Source organism: Choloepus didactylus, chromosome 15, assembly GCF_015220235.1.
Source record: "Choloepus didactylus isolate mChoDid1 chromosome 15, mChoDid1.pri, whole genome shotgun sequence".
Taxonomy (NCBI): Eukaryota; Metazoa; Chordata; class Mammalia; order Pilosa; family Megalonychidae; genus Choloepus; species Choloepus didactylus.
Genome location: NC_051321.1, coordinates 82,846,731 through 82,863,879, shown reverse-complemented (window position 1 = coordinate 82,863,879; position 17,149 = coordinate 82,846,731). Strand labels below are relative to the sequence as shown.

At 57.8% G+C, this 17,149-nt stretch overlaps 1 protein-coding gene across 11 annotated transcripts in view; it reads right to left on the bottom strand.

Moving 5' to 3' along the window:
• Nucleotides 1-17,149, bottom strand: part of LDB3 (LIM domain binding 3) — a 68,527-nt gene that overhangs the window by 31,019 nt on the left and 20,359 nt on the right. For 9 of the 11 annotated variants that reach the window (XM_037804566.1, XM_037804567.1, XM_037804569.1 and 6 more), the window contains 2 exons: nt 7,855-8,021; nt 7,467-7,503 (listed from right to left, as the gene is read on the bottom strand). In XM_037804566.1, the coding sequence (XP_037660494.1) occupies nt 7,467-7,503; nt 7,855-8,021 (204 nt within the window). Of the gene's footprint in view, nt 1-643; nt 1,376-7,466; nt 7,504-7,854; nt 8,022-12,733; nt 12,938-13,887; nt 13,911-17,149 lie in introns of those variants that run through there. The other 2 variants (XM_037804571.1, XM_037804570.1) reach the window with 2 other exon arrangements.

Here is a 17,149-nt window from a genome sequence, read left to right as displayed (position 1 = left end):
GTGGGATTCTCTCGGTCACGGCTGGCCTTTCTAAATGCTGGAGACAAGGACAAGGCCACAGGTAGGTGGGGGACAGGGAGGTAGAGCCAGCTGAGGCCTTCCCCAGCCAGCCTCTTGCTGTCTGAGCAAGACTCCACCAGGTCTGTGTTCCCTCTTCTGTGCCCTGACCCCTGTCCCTGAGTCCCCGAGGACCTCGAGCAGTGTCACAGGGACCTGCCTGCTAGTCCAGGTGGTGCCCACCTGATACCCTCCTCTTGCCTCCTGGGCCCAGGGCTGAACATGAGCAGTGCCCTCCTGGGAATGCCCTCCTGGGAAAGGGGCTGTGGCGTGCTTTCTGATGGGGAGGGATGTGTGACTTGGCTTGCTGGTTGCAACTGGGTGTGGGGAGGGAGGCTGGGGGCATCCGGGGATCCCCCACATACCCACTGCCTTGTACCTGAGCTCTGCACCCCGGCCATGGGGCAGCAGGGTAGGAAAGCAGCAGCGAGCAGCACTTGGCTGGGCCTCCACCCCAGCGGGCACTGTCCCCTGCCCCCTTTCTGGTGGCGCCTGTCCTCTCCCTTGCTCAGACCCCACCCTGACAGCCCCCCTCTCTGATGGCACACGCATAGGCACAGCATGACCAGGGCATGGTTTGGTTCATTTCAAATCCTTTTTATTTCAGAACAAGCATGCTTTTATGTGCAGGAGAGAAAACTACGGAGCCAGCACATGCGTTACAGAGAGGTGAGTGCACACTTGAATCTCACCACAGTCGGGACCCCCCCCAGGAGAGGGGGCTCTCCCTCATCTACTCTGGGGCCTTCCTCTGCCTCTGCACAAAGTCCTCCTGGGTGGCCCTGAGCTCCAGGGGTAGCTGAGAGAGGGTGCTGGGGAGTGGGCAGGCCTGGGGAATTGAACAGAGGCCTGTTCTGTTTCTCTCGGCTCTGGGGTGTAAGGCCAGCAAACCTGGTCATGTCCCCTCTGGTCTAGGGGCTAAGGCCCTGGGCAGGTGAGCAGAGGCTCAGGCTCTTTGGGAGGAGGTAAGGGGGCTGGGCCGGGAGGTGGGGTGCTGGGTGCAGGGCCACATGAGGCGGGCCCCGGGGCCATCAGGTCTGGGGCAGGCAGAGGGCAGAGCTGCTGTGGTCGGCCATCAAGAGGTGCCCCCCGCACAGCTACACATTCTCAAGCATCACCTTGGGGTTCACATGCCATTGCTGTGGGGGGGTGGTTGTGTGTGGGGGGAACGGGAGAAGGGGACCAGCCTGAGAGGGGGGTAGGGGGCTCCAGGCAGCCTTTTTAACTTTTAACGTTAAGGATTTGGGCCGAAAGGCCATGGTGCCAGTTGCGCAATTTTTTAAAACGTGGGCTGTTACGTTCCGTTTCAAACCTTTCCCTGTGGCACATGGAGAGAAAGAGACAGAGACACAGACAGAGAGAGAAAGACAGAGAGAAAGAGGAGAGGAAGAAAGAAAGGGGTTAGGGAACATGTCTGCCCTTCCGGCTGGTGGTGGGGCAGAGGGTGAGGAAGCAGGGAGTTGGCTTGGGGAAGGTCTGCCATCCATGGGACAGAGGACCTGCCCGAGTGGCCCTGAGAAGGGGCCTGGCCAGAGAAGGCGGAGGGCAGGCTGGGCTCAGGGGAGCTCGGGGTTCTCCCTGGCCTGCGTGGGAAGGGCTGGGCAGGGCTGCTTTGGCTGCGGGCTCTTGGAACAGAACCGAACAGGCGGGTGGGCCTGGGGCGATGTCTGTCCTTGAGCCAGGCATCGAGAAGGATGGGCACCTGTACCTGTGACGAGGCTCAGTGAGCAGACCTGTCACCTCCCTGCACTGCTCCGGCCTCTGCCTCTGGCCTCACGGCCCTAGAAAGGAGCCTACAAAAATCTCCGACAGCCCCTGCCTGCCCAGAACCACGCAGACACTCACAGACTCATGAGGCCATGCTTCCTGCCAGGTGGCACAGGACAAAGCAGCCATGATGGGGAAACTGAGGCGAGCATGCGTTTAGGAAAGGCCAGAGCAGCAGATGCTGGAATTCCAGGAGCCACAGGCTGGAAGGGCCCCCCGCCATCCTGCAGAGCACAGGTGGCAAACTGGTGGCCCCTACCAAGCCTAGCACACATTTTGTTCAGCCCACACGGTGCTTACAACACATCTTAAAAATGAACGGCTGTACTGTTTATTTCGTCAGGTTTTTGTTATTAAAAGTTCCCAAGAAATAACGGAATTTGAACTGACAGCCTTGGAAGCACTTCAGCTTCAAAAATCTATCCAGTAATAGTTCTCCATGTTAGCAAACTAATGTATTCCATGGACCCTGAAAGCCCTGTTGGTGATGTTTGCATTTATCCTCATAGGATTTAAATATTATCTGATGCCTACAACAAATTATGCCAGATAAAAAAATATTCATTCTGGCGAGAAAAAATAAAATAAATTAAAAATTAAAAAAAAAAAAATGAACAGCTATCTCCAACCCTATCATGGAATGCTACTCAGCAATAAAATGGAACAGATGAAAAACTGATATATCAACAACGGGGATGCCTTGCCAGCGAATTATGCTGATTGGAAAAACTCAATCCTACAAGCTACGAATCCATTTCTACAACATTCTTGACATGACAGAATTACTGGAAAGGAGAACAAATTAGTAATTTTCAGGGGGTAGGGATTAGCTTGGAGGGGGCGTGGGAGTGGCTATCGGAGGGCCACATAAGGGACCCTCATGGGGATGAAGCTGTCCTGCATCTTGAACATATTAATTAATTAATTGGGGGAACTGGGTAAAGGGTACAGGGGACCCCCTCTGTCTTCTTTCTTACAATTGCACAAGAATCCATGGTTTTCTCAAAATTAAAAGTTTAATTAAAAACATTAATTGCCAGCATAATCAAATCAGGAAGCTCAGCTTTAGGTCTTTAAGAATCAGATGATTTGGCAGTGTCGGTCTTAATTTCCTCCTGGTAACCACCAGCAGGGGCCTGGGTCCCCGCGCCCCTGCACACGTGTACCCCCTATTGGGTCTCGGAGTGAGATTCTGTTCACACAAGGGGTCCACTGCTAACATATTTGAAAACCACTGCTCTGGCTCAACCTTCCCCTGTCCCCATGAGGAAACCGAGGCTCAGAAACATCACACGAACGGCCCAACACCACACGGAAACAAAGTGATGGAAGCATGACCCAAGTGCCACTGTCTTCCTCTCCTTGCCACATGCCTGCCTCTCCAAGGTCAGGGAAAAGGGGCGACGATGGCAGGAGTGGGGGCCACGCAGCCCATCTGACAGTACCCCAGGTAGAAACAACCCGGCCATCATCCCACAGGGACCAACGAGGGTGCGGAGAGTGGAAAACCCGACAAGGCCAGTTGGCTTGCAAATCGTCCGTTCTAGCAAGGCATGAGGCTGACGCTGCAGTGTGCCACTGGCGCTCAGGGAACAGGGTCGGGGGGATTCGGCAGGTCCAGGGAGCCTGCTCTGCCAGGAGTTGTTAGGAAATTTGCAGCCGGCCAAAGAGAGGAGCAAGGAGAGCAGTGAACAAGGAGAGAGGGAAAGGGGGAGAGGGAGGACAGCAGGCACGAGAGAAAGCAAGAGAGGTCTGGGGACCCCCACACTGGCTGCTGGGAAGCGAGACAACTGAGGGTGTCCTAGTCTCTCCCGTTGTGATTTTCAGCCTTTCTAGGGTGGGAGAACATCAGGGACTACAATCCATTAAACGAAGGGCATTTTTGTTATTGATAGTCACCCACTGCCGTCCAAGGAGGGTTCTGTTTAGCGGGGGGTGGGATGGGGTCCCGTGCTTTGCCAGCACCATGAGAGTCTGCCGCGTGAGCTTGGGGGCTGGGACTGGGCTGGGGTCCTCCAGGATGGTTACACCCAAGCACTGGGACACAGATGCCTCTTGGACTCAGACCCTGCCCTGGGATGGAGCCAGGCCGGCCCCCCAACACGATTGCCAACTTGGACCCGACTTTGCCAGCCACTGGGGGTCTGGAATGCCTTCCAAGAGTCAGAGAAAGCCGTGGTGGCTTCTCTGAGGTTTGGCGTTCAGCTTTTGGGTCAGAGGCACTATTTGCAGCTGGGCTGCTTCAGATGGAAGCCGGGTAGACGCAGCATTACTGCATGAACTAGACTAGGTACCGGAAACTTCCTCGCGTGGAAGCAAGCAAGAAGATAATGGTTAAGCTGATCTGGATGGACAGTTTCCTGAGGTCCTGAGGTCTTTTTTTGGGAGATGGGGGTGGGTGACAAGCCCACAGGTGATGCCTGGGCTAATGAAGAACCTTCCCTGCCACACCTGTAAAGCTGGGACCCCTGGAGACTGGGCTGTGTACACTGGGCACTGGAGCCTCCAAGGAAAGCCACCTGTAACTGACCCCAGAGACACTGTCAGAGCATGTGGAGCCAGGACCTGAGAGGAGAAGGGGACTGGGGCTGCTCTGGAACCCTGAGGTGGGGGGCAGGCCTTGGAGGTGAGACAGTGATGGAGACGAGTAGAGAGCCTGCAGAGTCCAGCCAGCATGTGGTCGTGCACCTGCCCTCCAGGTCACCAGTGCGTCTGTCTGGCACCTAACACCTGACACACTCTCAGGGCATTCAGGCCAACGTCCTCCCCACTCAGCAGCAGGAAGCAGAAAGCATGTCCTCATGTGCATAAGACTGGACTGGCTGTCCCCACGACCAGGGTGCCAGGGCCCAGGGTTTGGCAGACTCGGCTCTGTTGGAGGAAGGTGCCTGGGCGCAGGCTGAAAGGCAGCCTGCCTGGGGAAACGTGGCCCTCCTGAGACGCTTGGAATACTTGCTGCCAGTGGGGCTCATTTGGGAGGAGAAAGAGGAGATGGTACAGCTTCTGATTTGGGAGTGGGGACGATGCACGTGTGGCCCAGCCCTGACAGGCCCAGACCCAGGGTGGGGACAAGCATGCTCCCTTCTGCTCAGGCAGACACTTGGACAAGCCCAGGGCCACAGCTGGGGCCAGCGGCCAGAGCCACTCCTCCAGGCTTTAGTCACAAACAGAACTGAACCACTGCACACGCCCATCCTAGGTCTGTCAGATACTTAGGACTCAGTGAAATGAAAATGCCCCCCTCTTCTATGGCCATGTGGACGCCAGGCATTTGGGGGGTGGCTATGTCCATTAGGGCAACCATCCAGAAATTAACGTCAGGAGGAGGAGAGCAGAAGGCATAGCTCCTCCAGGCCCGGGCCAAAGGCTGGCTGGCACCCCAGTGCACAGAGCCCAGAGGGACGGACGGAAGCTGCTTTCTTGGGGTGGGTGGCCTAGGATGGAGGGGCTGAGGCAAGCTGGAACCCTCTTCTTACACCCTCATTCCAGATTTCCCTAAAATTAAACCTTCAGGTAGCACCAAGAACTGCAACAGATTTCTGCAGGAGGGTCTAAACAAGTTCAGGTGGGGAGAGTCCCCCAAGGACAGGACAAAGCCCCCCCACATATCGAGATGACCAGGCAGAACAAGCCCTAAGAGATGCCTCTGACAGGAGAAAAAGGAGAGGTTGACAACAAGTCCTAGTACCACCTGTTAATACAGCCTTTTGTGTTCTCCTCACACACCTGGGGGAGAGGAGCTGAGTAATAGCTTTGCAGCACCCACAAATATTCCAAGTGAAGTAAAAAAAGACCAAAGTTTAATCTACCTGCCCCAGTTCCCTTCCCCCTCCTAGAGTGTGTCTGGCTAATGAGTGGGAGCTGGGTAGAGCTGAAGGCAGTGCACAGTGGAGGGAAGAGGATTTTTTTTTTTTGAAGAGGAAAAGAGGGTTTATTTATGCCAGTGGGAGACAGGGGACGCTTTCCCAAATCTGCCTTCCTGAAGTGTTTTCTCAATTGGTTTTTATGCAGGTTCAGAGACAAAGAGAGATAATCATTTAATTAACATGCAACAAGAGTGATAGAAGAAAGGCTTATCTATATCTGGGAGGTTTGGGGCAATTTCCCCCAAATCTGATTCTTTAATTGGCTAAACCCATTAGAGCTGGACAAAGAGCATTAATCATTTTAGTCAACATGTAACAAAGGCTTGGAGAATTTCAGTAATTTAATTATTTCCTATTTCCTTTAGAAACTAGGTGACACCTGTGGAAGGTGCAAACTTTACATTTACATATTACAGCAGACTTTATATGTTGCTCTTTTGTAAGAAGGGAAGAGGATTGTAAAGTCACCAGAAGCACTCCAGAAGGGGACAGTGGGACCAGCAAGGCAGGGCTCCATGTCTGGGGGAAGGGAGAGGACAGGTCCCCAGGTGGCTTCCTGACGGAAGGGACCTGCAAGGACTATTGCTGTTGGCTGTGGTGGGTGTGATGTAAAGCGCCTCCTAGCAAATCTTTGGTCAAATCTCTATTGATCCCTGAAGCCTCTTTGTGGGTGGGTTCAAAGAAGGAAGGTGGGGTGCACCTGGGAACAGCATGGAGGGGCCATGGGGTGTCAGGAGAGGGAGTGCTGACATCATAGTCACTTAAAATAGCAAGATGGTAACTTGGGGGCTAAATTAAACATCATCTCACTTCAGACTCTAGAGTCGCGCTGCAGGCACCAAAGGGTTAAGAAAAGCTACTGGGTACCTGCCCTCATCAGAACGCCTGGGAAAACCACACTTTAGCTTTCGATGCCTCAGTCAGAAAGCAGGAGCACAGATTGCTTAAGAAGTAAAAAAAAAGTTTAAGAGAAAAACCACATGAACTCCCAGTGGACCCCAGAGTCCCACCCTCCGTGCAGTCCTGTGGTCACCCACACAGGCAGACTCTCCCAGGAAGAGCACGCAAAAGACACACTTGCCACCAGAAGTACTGAAACAACCATGCGGAGCCCCGTCTCACCACGGGAGGCCCTAGCAGGTTCCGATGGGTTCCAGGGCCGCGCTCCCCCTCCCCCATGGGTCCAGTACTGGGGTGCAGACAGCAGGTTAGTGGGCGTGGCCTCAGCTCTGCCCAAGCCCCGCCTCCTCCCCTCCCGGTGCTGGTCCTTCCTGGCAGCAGCTGCTCTGCCTCCAGCTACAGATTGTCCATCAATTTACAGGAACCCCAACCCAGGCCTGGACAGGCGACTCCAGAGGCCAGGCGCCCACACCCTCCGCGCCCACTGCTTCTCAGTGCCCAGTAGTGCCGGCATCCAGACAGATTCACGGCGAGACAGGTGCTGAGGGAAGTGGGCCAGGAGGCAGCCAGCCCGCTGCCCTCACCCTCACAGGGAGAGATGCCCTTGTTCTCAACGGCCCAGCCACGGCCAAAGCAGCTCTGCCTCCTGCCCAGGGACGGAGCCGGGGGAGCCCAGGGTCCTCACTCCTGTGGCCTGGGGTCCCGGGGGGCTGCGCAGTCAACCCCAGGCCCCCACCTCAATGACCCGGGGGTTGCCTTTTCCAAATACATGAACTCGAGAGGGGGCCTTCCCTGGGTCATGGGACCTGGGGCCTGCCTGGGGAGCGAAGGGGGTCAGGAGGGGCAAGGCCACAAGGCCCGAGCCCAGGTACCTACCTGGAGCGCCGCAGAGCGTCCTCGTCAGGGTCTCGCACTGCGGGCAGAAAGGAGCTCGGTCAGGAGATCACAGGGGGCATCAGAAAGATAAGCCTGGAGTCTCTGGGAACTGGGTCCCCAGCATTCAGTCAGACCCCAAGCAGTTCCTGCCCCCCAGCCTGTAAACTGGGGGAGCAGAAGGCCCCCTGGGCCTATGAATCCTTTAATCCCACCTCTGGGGGGGTCAGCTGCCTTGGAAGCTACTTGGTGAGGTGCCACCCACCGTGGATGGCAGGAAGCAGAGCGGGAGACTGGCATCCCTGAGGGATGCCCAGAAGGGGCTCCCCAGGCTGCTAATAGAGCAGCTAGCTCGACCCCCTGAGCCCCTGCACCCCACAGCCCTGCTTACTGTATTCTGTGCCCGTCATCTGGGCCAGGATGCGGAAGGAGCGGGACTGCAGGTTGGAGGAGCGGCGGGCCCACTCGTCCTCGTCTTCTGGCTTGTTCTGGTTCTTGACCACAGCCTGGTACACGGGAGAGGCACTGTCTACGGTAAGGTCTTTAATGGGGAGGCTCCTGCGGTGCGGAAAGAGGCGCTGGTAAGGGCTGGACTGGAAGCCGGCTCCCGCCGCCAACTCCCCACCCCATGACACGACCACCCCTGCCCCTTTCAGTCTTCTCCACCGTGCCCTGTTCCCACTGCAGTCTAGAGCCCGAGACAAGGGCTTGGCCTGGATCCTCGGTGCTCATGGTGGTCACCCTCACAGAGGCCAGGGGATCGAGACCCTCTCCCATTCCCGCCACCCCCATGCGAGCTCCAGGCACAGGCTTAAAGGGGCTCCCCACCCAGGGGCTGGATCCCCTTTCAGGAGGCAGAGCAGGCCTGCATGAAGTAATTTTGACCTCCCTTAGCAGATCCTATGTCTGGGGCTGGGTGAGGACAGAGCCTTCCTCAGGGTCGGATACCCTGCCTTGCAACTTTGCATGTAAACAGGGAGCCCCCCAGTGTCATGACTGCTGGGGGGGAGGCAGGGAGTGCTGGGGCTGCAGACTCAGCTGCAAACAGGCAGGCTCGGCAAGCAGGTGGCATGAAGAACAGGCAGTAAGGCCTTTCCAGCGCTGGCACTGCTCACCGAGACGGTGGGGTCTCGGACCTGGGTGGGTTGAGGGTGGAGCTGCAGGGAGGTCACTGGTCCTTTTCCTCAGGCAGCACAGCTTTGCGAGGGGATAGTGACCCTCCCTTGGACTCCTGGGGCCTGGCACACAGTAGGTGCACAGAAACTCTGGGTTGAACATGTCAGGCCTAGATCAGAGTTAGAAGGACCCCAGAGGCCCCAAGGACTGGTGCATCCCAGCCCAGGTCAGACTGCAGGGCAGTGAATGATTGAAAGCCACTCCAGGCCTCCAGCCCATCTCCCAGAGGTCAGGGCAGGCTCAGTGCAGCAATGGCAGCTGCCTCCCCAGGCTAAGGCCCAGAAGGGCCCAACCCTGTCCTCTTACAGGTGCAGAAACTGAAGTCCAGAGAGGCTGGCTGACTACCTCCAGGTTACAGTTATTGGGGTTCTGTAGAGCCAGGACCCAGTCTTCCCAACTCCCAGCCCAGTGTCCTTTCTATCAGGACCTCTTCAGTCACAGAGGTTCAAGAGGCCACTTCTGCCTGCCAGGGTCTTGCAAAGAGCCAGTTGCTCCATGTCTGGAGACATGGCCCAGCCCACATGCTGCCCCTGTCTGGCATCCCCTTGGCCTGCCTCTACCTGTCCTCAAAGGGCCAGTCGGCTGGGAAAGGGATCTCCCTAGAGCCCCAGGCTTTCTGCCTTCTCTACAACTTAATGGACAGAATTGGCACTAGCTTCTCAGGATTGGTCCCCTGCACCTGGCTGGGGTGAAGAGAGGTGATCAAGGTTGGCTTGAGTTGCCCCTACTTCTCTGACCCAGAGAGCTACAGGTACTGGCAGCCTGGAGGTGGGATCAGGGAGGAGCTTGGGGCTGCCCAGGGAGCTGAGGACAATGTGGGCTTCCTCTGGGGGAGGCCACTTTCAGGATAGGGAGGATTCCCCAGGGTTTCCAAAGCCGAGGCAGGACCTGCTGCAGTCTTTGGGTGAGACGAGCAATAGAAAAGCACAAGCAGGACACCCTGACCCTGGCTTGCTGGGAGTTGCAGGGAGGAGGAGGTGGATCGTCATGTCTTGGGAGAGGGACAGTGTGGGCCCAAGCCCAGCCCCTTGCACCCATTCACGTGGAGCTTTGAGGTCCAGAAAGCAGACCACAGGCATTTGCCGTCGCTTCCCCGGAGCATACCTATGAGACGCTCCCCTGCTCCTTCCCCAGCTCCCAGGGCTGAGAAGCCTGCTTGGAGCAAGCCCCTTCAGACTTCACAATGGGTCTGGGCACCCCACCCCCCCATCCCCACTACGCACACAAACTGCAGTGACCAGGGGCATGTACGGGGCTGCTGCAGAGACTGGGAGTCAGATGGAGGAACTGCCATGCCTTTCAAGACTGAGGCTCAAAAGAATATAGGCAGAGAGAAGAGGAAGTAGGCCCTGCAGTCGTGGGACCTGAGTCAGGGGACTTTATCGGGGGCAGCTCCCAGAATGTTCTCCTCGCCACTACTCCACAGTAACTGCAGCATCAAGGTCTTCTCCAGCACTGACCCCCTGTGTGCTGCCCCAAAATCTGACTAATCTTCCACCTCCCATGGTTGGGTTTGGCAGCCACTGGCCCCTGTAGAGCCACCTTCCATGAGGATTCTGGGGAGTAGCCTCCAAGAGGCCCCCTCGCCACCTTCTACCTCGGATAATGGCCTGATGTGGATTCAGACATTGTCCCCGCTGTCCCATTGCAGTTTGGAAAGGTTGGGCAAGGAGAACACAGCTCTACACCTTCAGCCCTGGGGTGACAGTCTGGGTGTTGTTACTCTGTGATTTCTGTGGCCACAGAAACATAATCTGGGGCCACCCCCAAATGACAAGGACTTGCCTGTGTGGGCGGCGTGGGTTGCTGTTTGGCTGAGAGGTGGGTGTGAGGAAGGCCGTGGGCAGGGCCACCGAACACCTGTCCTCAAACACATCCCACCAATCCCACAACCAGACAAACAGATGACGGGACAGACACCGTGGGGGGGTCTACTTACGCCAGCGGCGACGCCCTGCCAAGCAGAGGAAAACCCAGCAATGGGCACGCGTCCATCGTGGGATGGCAGGGGGGCAGCGTGCACACAAAGAGCAAGGTTAGCACGAGAAATGAGTTAGGGGAGTTGGGGTGGATAGAGGAGGAAGAGAGAGACAAAAAGAAAATTGTCAGTGAGGAAGGAACTGGGGAAATGCCAGCAGAGAGGACAGTGGCTGGTTGGCAGAGCTCTTACCCACGGTGCCACGGCAGTGCCAGCTCAGCAGGGCTGAGTTTAAAGGAGGGGAAAGGATGCTGCTTCCCAGGCATACCGGAAAGCAGAGGGGAAGGGAGGGGAGGGAAGGGAGGGAAGGGGAGGGAGTTAGGAATGTTTCTCTGAGAAACCCAGATTAGATCAATGGTGCTTCATGCTCCAAAAAAGGGGTGTCCTAGTAGTAAAAACCAAATGACAGCAGTCTTTTCCCAAGGTGCAGAAAAAAAAAATACACTGATAAAGACCAGATTTTCCATTATTTCCCACCGAACGTCCCTTTGGTGACAGCTACCCCCTTTGAGCACACACCAAGGACACAAGCAGCAAAAAAATGTTAACAGGAAATCCCTGTGAGCTCTTGGGCTTAGACAGGCAGCCTTGTTTTTCTGGGTACACATGAGCTAATGGTTGTCTTCTTGAGCTTGCATGGTCATATGCTCTGCTTGGAATGTTGGGATTAAATAAATCAACAGCTCCCTGGTTCGGCAGACAGCGGCAGCCCTGCGCCTGGCTGGTGTGAGCCGCGCTGCTCCGAGGCGAGCCCGCACCGCCCCCTGGTGGCCTGAATGAATTGCTGCAGCCCTGAGCGAGGGCAGCCGGGCCTTGGCACCCGGGCCTGGGGGCCGAGGCTCCACCCTTGGGCCTGGCTGGGGCCGGCCCCTTGTAACCGGCACGCACACCAGAGCCAAGAACTATAGTTCTCTGGAACTTTTCAACCCCTCTCTCCCTCTTACAATGTTTCCTAGCTTTGCAAGAAAGCACAGCTTAAAAGCAATTGAGTTCCTGGGGATCCTGACCCAGGAATAAGATGTTGCCCAAATAGATAATTGCCTAGTTCAGAAAGTCAACACTAATTGTATTCGCAACTAGGGAAAGTAAGGGCTTGTGTGCACGTGTCAAAGAGAGGAACAGAGAAAGAGAGATACAGAGACAGGGAGAGGGGGACGGAGACAGAGAGAGAGGGAGAGAGAGACACAAATAGAGACAGGGAGAGGGGTCGGAGAGAGGGAGAGAGAGACACACAGAGGAAACAGAGACAGAGAGACAGATAGAGGGAGACAGACAGACACAGAGACGGGGGGTGGACAGAGAGAAGGAGACAGAGGAGGAGGAGACAGAGAGACACAGAGGAGACAAGAGACAAAGAGAAAGAGACACAGAGAGAGGGAAACAGAGAGAGAGAGACAGACAGAGACAACAGAGAGAGGGAGACACAGGGAAAGTTCCCATTAAGTTTTACATTGTCAGCAGTTTCATCCACAATCGGATTTTCAGCCCTACTGTACCCTAAATTCCACAGCCATAACTACAGGGCAAATTCTAGAAAGGAGGTCGTCCTAAGACCCACAGCCCAGAGGCCAGCTTCCCTGGGGCAGACAGGAGGAGGTTGGGGCCCCATCCTGGGGGCTCCCCAAGCTCAGCAGTGGGGTCCCCTGTGGACGGCACCTGGGATGGTCGGTCTGGAGGCGCCTTCCCAAACGGGAAAACCAGCCATACATTATAGTTGACTCTCATCGCCTGGAGAACGCAGCAGTCGGCCCCCAAAGAATGGCTTAGTCGTGAGAAGGCTGGGGGTAACTGGATTCCAGAAGTTTCTTTCTAAGCCAGCCCCATGAGGGAACTGGGAAACTGCAGAGGCCAGGAGGGCACTTGGAGGAACCCCCATAATCTGCATTCCTCCACCCTTCTCCGGAGGCCGCCCCTGAGGTCCATCCTGGGCGGGCACTACCGTGTCCCGGAAGGCCCTGGCGCAGCCTGGCTCCACGGCAGGGGCCCGAGCCCCGGGGAGGCCGGAGATGAGGGAGAGGACGCTGGTCCGCGGGCCAGAGGCTGGGCCGGTGCCCTGTGGTCCCCCGGGGGCCTCGCGGGCTCGGAGGCCCTGCGCCGGAGGAGAGGAGGCGCTTACCCACTGAAGTCACTGCCCTGGGCCTGCGCCTGCCCGGCGATGGCGTCCATGATGGCGTCCTGGGAGTACATGCTGATGGGCGTGTTGTACTGCGCGTGGATGATGGTGGCCTTGCCGCCCAGCCCCTTCACCTCGATGGGCTTGTGGGTGGACAGGGCCGAGTCCTTCAGCAAGCCCGGATTGAAGCGCTCCTGGTGGTCGGCGCTGGGGCGTGCGAGGGGTGGACGGAGAAAAGGGCAACGGGGTTGGTTACACGGGGGGGAGATCGAGGCAAGGGCCTGCTCGGAGAACCCTTGGCACCCGCCCAGCCACCCAAAGCCCCTCGAGGCTTCTCTCGCCCCGCGCGTGCGTCCCAGCGGCCGGGAGCCCGGCCCCGACCTGCGCTACCGCCCACGGCCAGCGGGGGCGCCAGGCGTCGCGAGCTCTGGCCACACACAGCCCGGGAAGCGGAAGCCGATACAACAGGGTTGGGGATAGTGGGGAGTAGGGGACAGGGGCTGGGCCAGGCGTACGAGGCAGCCAGCAGCCCAAGCGGAGTCCAGAGAGCCCCAAAGGCGCGTCCAGGGGGGCTTCTGAGCCGTGGTTCTTCCGTGGAGGGGATGGCGCGCGTCCCTCGGCGGCCGGGGCGCTGCTCCTCCCGCGGCCTCGGTGCCTTTGCCTTCCTCCTCGGAGCCTGCAGGCTTGGGCCCGCTCGGCCCCTCAAGTCCAGCTTGCGGCGGGGGTCCAGGGAGAGCCCCGGCTGGACCCACAGATGGGTGTGCTCGACGGCCGGCAGAGGGCAGGCGCAGCCCCGGAACAGAAACGTTCTCGAAGCTCCCGTGGAACACGGCGTCCGCGCGGCTCTCCATCCGCCCCCACCCAGGCCAGCCTGCGGGTTCTAAGCAGATGCAGCGGGAAACCGGGACGACATGGGGAGGAAACGGCCCCCCAGACCCCAGACGGAGCTCTCCCACCCCTGCCCCGATGCTTCATTCCATATTCGCAGCTCCACGCCCATGCTGGCCCTCGCACACACGCGTGCGCGCGCACACGCACACGCACACGCACACACACACATGCGGGACACAGGCACACGCTGTCCGCACCGGACAGACTCCCAGACACATGCTTGGCGATGCAGACAAGCGCACACACATGCTTTCCTCGGTACTAACTTGGCTGGAGAGTTGGCTACCACCTGGGGAGGAGAGAAAGAGCAAAGAAGACAGAGCCATCAGGGCTTGGCCTCCGGGTCCGTCCTGGGACAGGCCGTGATGAAGGCAGAGCCGACTGGAGCTGGCACCGGGTGAGAGTAAGAGGTGGGGGGAAGGGAGGAGCGCGGAGCCAGAATCGTGGTCTTGGGGACCCTCGATTGTGTCAGAGATGCAGACGGCAGCAGCTTTGCTGGGGACATGGGCTGTGCCCCAGTCATGTGCTTTGTCCATGGAGCCCCCCACATACAACCTGGCTGCAGAGCTCTGGAGAGGGAGCTGGGTATGGAGACAGGAGCAGCTTCAGCAGCTAAGCACCTGAAGCCCTGTGGGTGGCAGAGGCAGGATGGAGGAGGGGCAGGCTAGAAGCCTGGGTGAGGGGGCATCCAGCCAAAGCAGTTCAGCTTGGATACTGCAAGGGGGACCTGAGATCCCCTGCCCCCCACTGTTCTCTGAAAGTGAGCAACCCAGGCGGGCACCTGTTTGGGGGAAGCATTGCCTGCATCATGCTTCTTAAAATGCAAAATCCCTTACAGGGTCAGACCCTGTCAGAACCTGAAGGGGATGGAGTGTGGAAAGCAGAGGGTGGAGGGGGGTGGGATCTGCCACCGTCCCAGATCTGCCACTGCAGGCCCTGGATGGGGAGCCTGGACTCCAGCTGGCCTGGTTCTAGTCATGCCTCAGCCAGGGCTTGTGGGGGGGGGGGAAAGGGGCAGGCCAAAGCCAGGAGGCATCCAGCCCCAGGCCTGACAATATCTCAGAGCTGATAAAATTCCCACTGTCCTCCCAGGCTCAAAATAACTGTGAGGGGAGCTATATTAGGAAAGGGCCAGCCAGGCACGGAGCTTCCATTCCTTCTCCATTTTTGGCCAGTGCTGACAGCTGCAGGGTCAGCTTGTGCTCTGAGCAGCCCAGTGCCCCCGCACAGGGCTATGTGGTCCTTGGGGGCTGCTCTGTCCTGCACGAGTGGCCCACTCCTTCTAACCAGGCACCCAGATTGGCATTGAACCCTGCCCTCTGCTCAGTACAGGACCCCACCTGCAGCAGCCACAGTTCAGAGAGGAAGATGAACCGAATTCACAAAGCCTGCCCCAGGGCCCTTGCACCAACACAGCCCTTCAGTGCCAGCCTCAGACAGGAAGGAGGAGAAGACGCCTGCAGGGAGGCTCAGGCCTGGATGCCCTTCCTTCCCCTTTTCTTCCCCACTCCTCCTGAGAGGTACAAGCCCTGAGTGGCTTGCATTGCACACTGCCCCGAGGAAAGAGGGTAGAGGGGAGGAGCTTCCCTTTGGAGCCAGACAAGACAGAGTTCAAATCCTGACTCTGCCCCTTCCTAGCACCATAACACTGGGCAGGACACCCAGTGGCCTTGGCCTCAGTTTCCTCATTCATAAAACCAAAAGGACACTGCACAGGTGGGTTGTCCAGACTAAATGGGATCCTGGGTGCAAAGCCCGTGGCATGGGGTACGTGTGCAATGGCCGGGAGTGGTGATTATCGCTTGCTGGCCCTGTCGCCAGCCTGCATTTAAGCTGGGTCAGAGGCTCTGGCCCTTCCTGCCGGCTGTGCAGGACAGGGCTACTCTCAGGTGCAGTCGCTTTCTCTCTGCATGAAGTACCCACCCCATTCCCTCCCTGGCCCATTCTCCCTCGGAGGGAATTGTCGAACCCTGCTGCTCTGAGTTGCAAGTAATAATTTACATGCCAGTTAGTTTGGGGAGCCCCTGCACCAATGGGAGGGCACCTTGGGAGTCAGGGGAAGCAGGGCAGGCCTGGCCCCCGACTTCCCCAAACAGGTAGGTCAGTCCCTGTCCCGATGCAGGGTGAAGTCAGGCAGAGCCAGTGCCGTGCTGGCTGCCACTTACTGGCTGTGTGACCTTGGGCAAATTGCTCGAGCTCTCTGGGCTTCTATGTCCCAGCTGACGATGGGGAAAGTAAGTCCACCTCTGAAGTTGCGGAGAGAGTTGTGTTAGATAAAGCAAGTGAACTGCTTAGCCGGCCCCCAGCCCAGAGCAAGGGCGAAGGAAGGAGAGACATTACCCTCGCTGCCGGCAGGCCCCATGGGTGTCCTGTCTACCAGTGGGGCGTCCCTGCCCAGGGCTCTTTCTAGAGGGGGCCAGGAAGAGATCCAGCCCATCAGAGACAGGACAAGGAGACTGTTTCTGCTCTGCCACTCCCGGAGTTTTCTGGCAAAAGCCCCTTGCTGGGGAAGATGGGGGAGGAGGGTTAACATGGGTGGTTAACGTGGCTCCACCAGTCTGGGTCAGGGAAGCGGGGGCCCCAGGTGCTTAGGCCATGGGGTGCCAGAGATCAGCTCCACTCAGGCTTGCAGACAGAGCTGGGGAGCTGGGGGTGCTGGGGCTGGGGGCCTTCTGCAGCAAGAGCAAAGGGTGAGGGCATGGGCTTGTGTCACACTGACCCAGGATCCAACTCTCTTTTGTGTACCAGCTGCGCAACTCCAGGCAGTGAGGACACCAGGGTGCATTTAGTGAGGAGGGGGCAGACGCTTTGCCTGTGTTCTCTCATTTAGCCTGAGGCCTGACCTCTAACCATGGGGCCCTATCACTTTCACTCAGCTGGTTCTGCCTCCAGCAAACAGAGATGACACCAATTGCCCTGGGCTAGGGTAGAAGTTAAAATAAAGTGTAAAGCTCAGATGTGCTCAACGAGAGGGGACCCCCTTCCCTCAGCCCCCTCCTCAACTCCCCAGCTCCCTCTTCTCTTTACTCCTGTGCAGAGTCCCACCATGTAGCCCCCAAGGTGGGGGTGGAGGGGGCTATTCCCCTCCACACCCTTCTCTCCTCAGGCCCAGCTTCCTGCTGCCCCACCCTAGCCAGGCTCAGTCCTGCAAGCCCGCTCCCCTCACACCCCTGCCGAGTCCCCATACCCAGCTCACGTGCCCCCTCCTCCAGGCAGCCTTCCCTGACTACTCCCAGCCATTGAGAACACACTCTCCTTCCCTCCTCTCTCATCCTTCCCTGCTTCCTTCTCAGGACTCCCAGAGGGTGGGGACCAGCTTGTCCCCTTGCTCCATAAGCTCTGGGGGGCAGCAGGCTGTGCTGTCCCGTCCTGGGGGGTGGCCTGCTGTGTCAGTCTAGGAAGTCAGAGTCTCCTGCATTCAAATCCCGGCTCTGCTACTTGATATTCTGACAGCTGGACCATGCCTCAGCCTTCTCTGAGCCTCAGTTTCCTCAGCTGCAAATCCGACATGTCACCCCAAAGCGGTTA